Here is a 10,558-nt window from a genome sequence, read left to right on the forward strand (position 1 = left end):
TCTACATCCAAAATGTATTTGTTAAATATAAACAATGTTTGTAAATCCCAGGACTGAAGATGATCTCAATAAAGATCGAAACGTTAGCACGATAAAGAAAATGTTTTTCCGAAACCTACATCACACCAGACCGCATCTCACGATTTCTAAATAAATATCGATTAACGGTCATTAATCACCACACAGTAAAAGGTAATCTTGAAATCTACTGGTCAGATCTTTTTAGAAGCGTACCTTTTGATCATAGGAATGACATAGACATACTTTTGTCATGATATTATTGCAGTATACAGTAATGAAAAAACGAATTTTCATATTAGTTGTAAGAGAAAAATTTATTGCTTAGTTTACTTGAAAAAATTGTTTTTTGTTTTTTTTTATTATTGCTAAAATTTGATAGCTTTTACTATATTTTTATTGCAATCTACCTAAAAAAAGCTGTAAAATGATATATTCACATACTTGATTTTAACAAGTAAAACGGCGAAATAAAAATATGAAGAAATGGAAACTTTCAAGTTTCAAAAAATTTTAACCGAAACCAGGGCCTATTTACCAAACGTGGCGGCTGCGTATCCTATCATTGAGAATGTAAAATCACACCAAAAAAAGTTTTGTCCAAATCCGCGACACACCAACCTGGTCGTCCCCTTGTTAGTGGAGGTCACAACCTTGGCTGCTGGAAGGGTCAATGGGGAACACTAAATTTCGATTGTATTTGGTAATTTTCTTTAACACAGTTTATTTTCTTAAAAAATTATGTTTTGGTTTTGTTTGTGCTTCAATAAGGGTCTGTCATTTATTTAAACTATTTTTATTTCATCATATTTTCATTTATTTATTCTTCTCTTCGTACTTATTGATTGTTGGCTTGTTTTAAGATCTTTTGAAGCGTTTTTTCAGGAACTTACAACCAATTCAAAATATCCTTTTATTATGTTTGTTTATTTTGTAGAAGGCCTAACTGAAAAATTAATAAAAGCACTCAAAAGAGAAAACATATTAAAAAAGTTTAAATTTGACACGTACATCAGTGAAAATGTACATAACATTTTACCTTCTATAAAAGAAACAGTAACGAAACTAAAACAGTGTAAGATAGTTTATAAATGTGTGGTGTTTAAAATTTTTGTATAAAGTTTATAAACTACAATGCTCTTGCAAAAAGGTATTGGAAAAACGGTTCTCTTTTTTAAAAAATAGTTAACCAACACAAAATAGATGTAAAAAAGAAAAATGAAAAAACTGGGTTGGAACAACATGCAACAATAACTGAACATAAAATTAATTTCGATGATATTAAGATTCTAGATAAAAAAGAATGATTCCAAGCTAATAGAACTAGAAAATATCTATATAAATTTAGAAGACAATAATATTAACATACAAATTGGCTAAAAAAATTTCGTAAATGTGTAAATATAAAAGTAGTTAGGGTAAAATTAAATAAAAGAACATGTACATTAACAGTACACCATTTTGAATTGGAAGAATACATCATAACTCAAATAATAAGACCATTATATTTGGTGGTCCGATTGACCAAATGTTTCAATTAATTAATCTGTATATAAGGTATTGGTTGAAATGAAAAAGTTAGTGTCACGAACGGGATTCGAACCTACGACATTCGGCTAAATACGCCGCTGCTCTACCACTTGAGCTATCGTGACTTCGACAAAAAGGAGGGAAAATTCGAAAGGTTGGGTTGAGATGGGAAGTGTGTCCGAGTGGATCGAAGTCATGACGAAGTGGTAGAGCAGCGGCGTATTAGCGGAAGATGGTGGGTTCGAATCCCGCTCGTGACACTATTTTTTTCTTTTCAACGAAAACCTTACATTAAGATTAATTAATTGACCAAATAATAAGGGTAACCCATATATCGCGTAAGTGCCTTCGAATTTGTGCGGTTCTAAAATTGAAACCAGGTAGGTGTCTTTTTAACCTTGTTAACCATGTAACTATGTTTTATTTAAAATTATATGGAAAAAATTGTTCGTAATATGTAATTTTGTTAATTTTACTATGTAGATTGAAGAGGGGAGGCTGGTGCCCGAGAAATCGATATCGATGTAATAAAAGGATATTTTGAAATGGTTCTAAGTTCCTGAAAAACACCTAAAAAAGATCGTAAAACTTTTCATTTAGTATTTATATATTAATTTTTTTAAACCCCAGCGGTGGCATAATTTATTTTATTTATTTATTTGTTTTTTGACTGGGGCTTCCGACATCTAGGTCATTTCAGCTCCCAACTATGTCTATATTCTATTTACCCTTTCAAACACTACATTCATACAAATAAATACATTCATACACATAAATACATCCATACAGTACACTCATTCCGTTTGGTCGGTGGAGTACTTGATATTCCTCCACCGACCTATACTCAAACTAATCTTGATTGGGGTCGATGGAGTACTTTTATAAATATTCCGCCATCGACCCCGGACTCAGACGAAACATATAGACACACAACACATAAGACATACTATATACAATAAAAAAAAAAACAATTTCCCCTAAAAAGCGGAACAGGAGACACTGAAACTCGCTGCAGGGCTCGAGAACTTTTCTTAAGTCCGGCGGCATGCCTACACGCTCTCTGTATGGCGCAAAGGCATGACACGCCTCTATTATGTGGGACACATCGAGCAACCTTTCTCTGCATAAGGGGCACCTGCGCGGGCTTTGGCCCAAAAGCAGGTGCCCATGTGTCAACCGCGTATGGCCAATCCTCAGTCTGGTGAGGACGATCCCTCGTCTCCTGCTCAGGTTCTCTGAGGGCCATCTACCGGTCGTGCTCTTGACTCGCAAGAGCCTCTCCGACGACCCCGCCCACTGACGCTGCCATCTTTCTTTTATCATATTTTTTACTGCGTGTTTAGCGTCAGGGGGCCTGATCGCGATGGTCCGATCCGGAGGGTGGGACGTACCGGCTTTCGCCGCCTCGTCCGCGCGTTCGTTACCCTCCAGGCCGACGTGTCTGGGAATCCACACAACTACCACCGTTTTTTCGAGAGACGCGTATTTTTCTAACAAGAGCACGACGAGAGGGTCCACAGAGAACCTGTCGCGTACAGCCCAGACAGCGCTCAGAGAGTCGCCCTGGAAAGGTATGTCGTTCGAGTAAGCAATCGTTACAATATACAGGATGAGTTTTAAAAGCATTTCGTCACGGTTTCCAACTTGTGTCTGTGGTGATAAAATTTAAAAAAAGAAAGAGTAAAGAGAAAAAAGATTCAAAATATTTATAAGTGGATACGAACTATACCCTAGTAAACGCAGGAGTCAACCACGTCGTCACGGCATTTGTAAATATGTACTTCACTAAAAAAATCGTATATTTTTAGGAGATTTCAACATAACGGCTTTTAAAATCTTTTTTTTTATCAAACAATAAAACACACATTGAAACAAAGACAAATTATTCAATTAAAACAAGCTGATTTTTTATTATTTTTTATTTTATCGGGTTTAAGTTTTGTAGGCTAATTCTCTTCGTCATAAATTTTCTTTTGTCGTTTCAATATAATATTAATAACAATTAAGAAAAATGGTTCTATTCAATATTAATGATTACCAAGGTCTTTTCAGAAAGGAAGTGCGCAGCAATTTTCCTAGGGCGTCTATCGACCACATATCCGAGCGTTACTCTGGCAGGAAGCTGAGCGAGAGGATTCCGTTCTACGAAGTCAAAAGATACATTAACAAAATCCTCAAAGGCGACGATGATGATGATTTATCGTCCAGAATGGAAAGCAGCGAAGACGGTTCGAATTCCGAAGAGACCGACGACGTTTCCCGCAAAGAATCGGACGACAAGGATTCGGCCAAGATTAGCGCATTGGACACTCAAGTGAACAATTTTTACGAAAGAACGGTAAAATTTCAACATATGTTATCTATTTATAATCAAAAATATAATGTAATTTGGCCTGTATTTTTTTACACTGTTTAAATTTTGATTTTTTCTTCCCGTTTAAATTTTTTGTAGTTTTTCCCCTCGCTAAATTTCCAGTATGTCTAAACAAGAAAGCTCCAGTCTCATAAACCGTCAAACGGGAAAACAAACTCCGGTTGTGACCAACATTGCCCTGCCCCTTTATCCCATCGATCATGTGGATGGGGCGTCCAAAAACCGAAACCCCTTCAACGTCATACCTGTTTACGATTATCACAGTTACATGGACAGGCTGTTGAATGACCCCGATGGAACGAAAGAGGATTACGCCAACTCGCGTAGAAGGCGAACGGAAAGCAGCTTTCCCTCTTCGAGCGATGACGACAACGAGTCCCTCGAAAGTTTCGACGAGGACGAAGACGATGACGAGAAACCCTCCACTCCGCAATCGAAATTGATCGAATTGGCATCCATAATCGGCGTGGATGTCGTCCCGGACAAAAGTACCCCTTACCAAAACGTAAATTGAACTATGGCATTTACGTCATGCCAGTCAATACTTTGAAACACAATTATATAATCGCTTAAGCACTTCACGGATTGTTTATCTTATGTTTATTTGAGAAACTACTTTTATTAGTTCTTTTTTATAAACACAACAATCTACCAAACTCCTATTTATTAATCAGACGTTTTCTTCTTTACTTTTACTTTCAGAAATTCACCTTTGCCCCTAAAACGAGGAGGAAGAGATGGCCGGGGGTTGAACTGCCGAAACAAGGGACTCGTCGTCTGAACAAGAACCAGACGTTGAGGCACAGAATCCTCACGATTTGGAATGTCGCTTACGCTATTAGAAAAAAAATTGAGGAGATCGAGATAGCCGAGGCGGACGTAGATATCGAACCGGAACCGTACAAGGAAGAACCGGAAACGGAAGAAGAAGAAGAGAACCTAGCGCATGAGGTACAACCCCCAAAATTCATACTCATTGTAATGGAAAATTGACTTTTTCGGTCCGTTCTAGCTTCGAAAAATGAAAAACCTTTGGTGGAAAATGGGACGGGACGAGGACCTTCCGGTGGATGTCCAACTGGCGGATCGATACGTGCGAGCAAGCCCGAAACTCTCAGAGAACTCTGTAAACTGAGCAATATCGATCTGTTTAACAGGTTATCACGATTCTACGTTTTGTTCCAGCCCGTGCACATCCAGCGGGAAATGCAACAATGCAAGGAATTCCAGGACTACTTGGACAACCATGGTGTCTCGGAGTTGATAATCGGGATACTCATGATGCTCTACACAAAACCCTGCTACCCGGAAGGAGCCAAAGAGCTGCTCAGGCTCGGACTAGGTGGAAAACCGACGGAAGTAGCGACTGCAGCTGACGTACTCAAAGAAATAGAAGAAGCCCAAGACAGAATCAGCGACTTAGAGGTACCATCCCTCCATTCTCAAAATCATGCTCGAAGCGTATAATGTACGAAATAATTTCTCTAGGGCGAGTTGTACGATTACAGAGTGCAAGTTTTACGACTCCTTAAGGAAGACGCGTACGACGAACCTGACGACCCAACGGTGTCAAAGACGCCCATCAGAAGAATGGAATACCTCTTGAAGGCCTTCCAATGCCGATCGAGGCCGAGTGATGTTGACTTCAACATGGTATGCACAAAGAAATACTTTCGCCGGCAGGTTTTTAATGTCTGCTGATATATATTTTTTTCAGCTGTATGACTTGAGTGAGTTGCCCGGTTTGGCCAAATACAAGATCAAGTTGCCTAAAGAATTAGACGCCCTCGGCCGGGGACTCGCCGTCGGTTCTTCTATGGGCAAAGCCGAAATCGGAGTCAACACGAAAAAATGGATATTAGGACCGCCTATGGATCATTCGACCGAACTCCACTAAAACTAAAAAAATAGAAAAAAAAGAAAAAAAAGAAAAACAAGGTTTTATGAATTGTGCCTTCTTATTTAGGCTTAGTAACGAGCTATGAAAATCCCTATTTTTAATAAGTAATAACTAATCCTAATAATGAGGAATTTATACTGTTACCACGGGTCCCAGACACACAGATTTAGATAGGGACGAATAAGAACGGTACGAACCAACCTGACCACCCCTTTCCAGCTTTCTGACCCTACAATTGCACTAATTGCATGTGTCATAGTTTAAAAACTTGAAGCGTTGTGAGTTTACAAGACCTAGCTGTTTCCAGCCCTTGGAGAAGGACTTATATGATCAAAGTCTATCAAAACACCGAAGTGGATGAGAAGTCATAAGCCCTATTATATATCTGTCTATATAAATATATGTTATGCAGGGTGGGCGACCAAGACCCGAGGGGTTAAATGCTTGGGTAGACTCGTATCCCTAAAAGGTCCGAGACTTGATAGGCTCACGTGTCCTGCATAAACCTCTTGGACTTGTTCACAAACCCCAAAATTTTGGACCATTTTATCTCGGGGGAGTGATTTGGTGATGTCCTCTCCTTTAAAAGTTTCAAATTTAGACCTAGCGTACCTATCACATTCTTCGAGGTAGTGCTTTGCCGTTTCTTCTTTTATTTCGCAGAAGCGGCAAAAGGGATCTGGTAGGATACCCATTACGAAGAGGTGTCTTCTCAGTGGGCAGTGGCCCGTCAGAATACCTATCAGCCTCCTAATTCCCTTCCTTGAGATAGAGAATAGCCATTTCGATTCAGCTGGTTTGATCGCCTTAACAAACTCTTTCGATTGCCTGAGTCCGGGGGATAGATTCCACTCCCTAAGGAATTGTTTCATGCCCCAGTTATTGATACTCTCTTTCGCTGTGCTCATAGAGTGGGGGAATACCGGTTGTAGCCCAACAAACGCAGTATTAGAACCTTCTTTGGCTAGGCCATCCGCCTTTTCATTGCCCTGGTGTCCTTATGTGCAGTTATCCAAATAAGGGTTACCTTGTTCTCAAACCTGAAAGAGATCCTATTGATAAGATCTATAGTTTCCTCCACCAGTCGTGAGGTTAACAAATCTTTTTGTAATGACCTAAGACTAGTCTGACTGTCAGAAAAGATTTTAATATCTTTTCCCATAGTTTTATTTTCCATCAGTGTTCTTCAACACATATTGATGGCCCAGATTTCCGCCTGAAAAACGGAGGTGTTATTGTCAAGAGGGGAGGAGATGCTGATTCCTAATTTTGGTATGTAAATTCCTGCACCACTCCCTCTACCTTTGATAAGTGATCCATCTTTGTAACAGTATGTTACGATGGTCATCATCCAGACTATAATCATAATCACAAGGGGTGACTACCTGAAAGTGCTTTTTCGCCGAAGGGGTTTTAATCTTTTTATCCAACGCTTAATAATTGACCGTTAACCTTACTCAATAGTTGTAGGATTTTCGAGTGACCTATGTTATAGCACTTATGGTTCCAGCTGCCTTCACGATTAATCTGTAGCAGCTGATTAGTGCTCTGACCTTAACCTCAATGTGAAGGGGTGTGGTATTGGTTATGATTTCAAGTGCTAGGGTGGGTGTAGTTGAAAATGCTCCTGTCATCATCAAACAACCTAGTCTTTGAAATGACCTTAATTTATTACTATTCCCTTTATTTTCTAGACCGTTCCACCACACTAAAGCTGCGAAAAAGAATCTAGGTAGAATAATTGCAGTTTATAGCCATTTGGCTACCCATGGTTTGATGCCCCATGTTTTAGCGACAATGCTCCTACATTGTACCATTGATATGGTGCCTTTCCTGTATATATTATTAATATGACCTTTCCAATCAAGTTTCCTATCATGTGTCACACCAAGGAATTTGATTGAATCCACTAACTTTAATTCTATGCCCTGACATTTAGGGTTTTAAAAATTACCTAATGTTCTTCTCCTGCTAATCATTATCAATTCTAGTTTAGCAGGATTAATTGATAAACCTTTCCCACAACACCACCCATAAAGTGATTACTTTATGGGTGGTGTTGTGGGAAAGGTTGGCGTTTTCCATCAGTAGTGAAAGAGTCAGGGGATCCCTACCTGTGATATATCTGTCTATACATGTGCATATGTTGAACTCATAAATCTTTCACTAAGAATGTATACATTTTTCTCTATTCCCATTGCTGCTTAACATTAGTGACCTCGAAATATAGTTTAAAATGTATGTATATGCCAGGAGAAGGTTATTTTTTGTATAGCTAATTAGTTTTGTCACTAACTAATAATTAATATTGTAAACATTCTTACCTTAACTGTCTTGAATAATGAGAAAGTTGATTTGGTGTCTTCTCTGAGCTCGAGAATCTCCTCCAAAGAAAAAGTCAAGAAATGCCAAATGGAAACGCCAAAGAGAAACGACCGTCAAGGGAAGAAAATCTCCACGTTTAGCGACCTCGGGGAGGTTTACAAAAGGTACCAAAAAGGGTAGTCACTGGTGGGCAGTAGTTGAGTAGTCAGTCAATAAGCAGTGAAGCTGACACTGATCAATTTTCACGAGTCAAGATCAAAGTTAGTCACTGGTCAGAAATTGGATTTTGAATGCGGCCTGGTTGCAATATTGAAACAAGTGGACTAGCCTTCGTTAATTTTTTATATAGTGAGCTTTGAAGGGAGATTATCTGGCTTTGGCTTAGATAACACCTTTTTGGATTTTAAGCAGTTAATAAACTGAATCAAGTTCGGGAGAAAAATAAATCCTGACGGCTGATCGAATTCTAGTTTTTCTTTCAGATATATAAGTTGCTCTCTGCCGCCTTCAATCTATGGCATATATATGCTATCTTTTTTTCCTGATAGTGTTTATCATTTGTTGCATACCTGTACAACCAGGTTTTGGCAAAATAGTAATAGTAATTGGCTAATATTAATAATAAACTGATAGGTACTTTACAGGTTTCCCCTATTCTCGCTGGTTTACTCATCTGTCCCAAGTGTTTCGACTTCACGCCTTCACTGAGAAACGGAAGGTATAAGGTGCGAATTGAGATTATTTTTTGGCCTAGACTACTAATTTTATCGTACAAATGCATAAAAGAGAGAAAATATTTTATTATACCTACAATCTGGTTATAACCAACATGAGAACCTTACATGATAAGAAAAAATGTCAGAAAAACCATTGATTATTAAATTTATTAATATTTAAAGATTATTTTTACATCATTTTTAATATTTATTAAAACCCTAATACATATTTGTTTGTTATTACGGTATCGCGTTGTATAAAAAACCTAATCTTTTTAAACGCACCAATGTCATTAAAGTACCATAGTAAGATGCGATCGGCTAGGTTAGTCCAAATGCGTTCGAACTTATGGAATGGAAGGAGCAAGTTGGGCTTGAATGGGTCCCAGGGCGCGAAGTTATTGCCGACAATGAAATAGCAGATTGCCTTGGCAAAAAAAGGGCCAATTTCATTCAAGATAGTCCTGGTTTTTTTACCTCACAGCGATCGATGGTGTAATTACGGAAATAAAGTAGGCATTATAAAGAACAAAATATGCATGAATTACAATTCACACACTCAATTAAGCATTAACCATATAAAGCTGTGCGAATTGAAAGTACGGTCATTATTTCATCCATAAAGAAGAAGGAAAAACAAGAGTTATTTCTACACAAACTCTGTACTGGTAAGCATAATGAAAAAAACTTATTTTAAACCGTACAGCATGGTCATCATCATTGGAGATATTTCTATCTGACCAATTCTGTCAATCCTTATCTCTCTCAATTCCTCTCTCTTTTTCTTTCATTTCCCCCATCTCTCACTCTCTCTCTCTCATTCTCTTTCTTACTCTTTTTCTCTTTCTCCAAATTTGTTTAGTTTTTCAAATCATCTCTATCTCTTGTTCAAACTATATTTAATTTCTCTCGATTACTGTGTTGCCTTTTTTTCCCACCCTCATTCATGTACTCATGTCAGATCTTCCTTATTACATGATTCAATATTTACCTTTATTATTTCTATTTCTTTCTCTATGTTAGTCAAACATACCTCTTTATTCTCATAGTACTCTCTCTCACTCTCTCTCCCTCCTTCCCTCCCACCCTCTCTCTTCTTCAAATATCCAAAAGAGAGACGTCAGAAACTTTTAAACACACTGACTGTCACCTAGTCTTTCTCTCTCACCACTCAATGTTTTTGTCTAGCCTCTCCCACTAATTCACTTTCTCACTCAATATCTCTCTCTTTTTCTCACTCACTCTCTCGCTTACTCTCTTTTCTTTTTTTATTTCTCTCTCTTCCCTTCACACTCTTTCAATTTTCCTAATTCTTACTTTTTCTTCCTTTCTCCCTCTTTCTCTTTCTGTTTCTTTTTCTATATATTTTTTCTCCTCCTTTCCCCCTTTCTTAACCACTTTCAACATCTTGTGGCCTGCTAAAGATATTACGTTTTATTTTTATCTCTGCAATTTTCTTTATATCTATATGTATGATGACCAGTAAAACTAGGTTTTCTTTTTTCATATTTATCTTTCTCTCTTATTTTCCCTCTTTCCCTCTCCCTCCCCCTCTCCTTCCCCCTCACCACCTCACTCACGCCCTCTCTCTCTATATCTCACTCTTAATATTTCAGTACCTCGTAGAGTACTCAAGTTGGGGGTAAGTATTTATTTTTATTTCTCCAGTTTGACTCTACATTTGTCGATGTGTAT

The 10,558-nt window shown here is 38.0% G+C and overlaps 1 protein-coding gene across 2 annotated transcripts; it reads left to right on the plus strand.

The window, feature by feature from the left end:
* Positions 1–3,456: 3,456 nt before the first annotated feature.
* Positions 3,457–5,841, plus strand: LOC106666415. Of its 2 annotated transcripts, none has more exons than XM_014393605.1 (6): positions 3,457–3,886; positions 4,625–4,873; positions 4,935–5,048; positions 5,108–5,347; positions 5,411–5,575; positions 5,640–5,841. In XM_014393605.1, exons 1-6 carry the CDS (start codon positions 3,560–3,562, stop codon positions 5,817–5,819), a joined length of 1,275 nt encoding a protein of 424 aa, XP_014249091.1. In that variant the 5' UTR covers positions 3,457–3,559; the 3' UTR covers positions 5,820–5,841. The 2 variants fall into 2 exon arrangements, with proteins under 2 accessions (XP_014249091.1, XP_014249090.1); XM_014393604.1 differs by lacking the exon at positions 3,457–3,886 and adding an exon at positions 3,912–4,427.
* Positions 5,842–10,558: the final 4,717 nt, after the last annotated feature.

The sequence above is a fragment of the Cimex lectularius genome, unplaced genomic scaffold, assembly GCF_000648675.2.
Source record: "Cimex lectularius strain Harlan isolate CLEC.00 unplaced genomic scaffold, Clec_2.1 scaffold124, whole genome shotgun sequence".
Taxonomy (NCBI): Eukaryota; Metazoa; Arthropoda; class Insecta; order Hemiptera; family Cimicidae; genus Cimex; species Cimex lectularius.

Coding starts and splice junctions, on each gene's coding strand:
- LOC106666415 (XM_014393604.1), top strand. CDS start 4,026: ATGTCTAAACAAGAAAGCTCCAGTCTCATAAACCGTCAAACGGGAAAA. Junction 4,874..4,934: donor AAGAGAACCTAGCGCATGAG/GTACAACCCCCA, acceptor GGTCCGTTCTAG/CTTCGAAAAATGAAAAACCT. Junction 5,576..5,639: donor GTGATGTTGACTTCAACATG/GTATGCACAAAG, acceptor TATTTTTTTCAG/CTGTATGACTTGAGTGAGTT.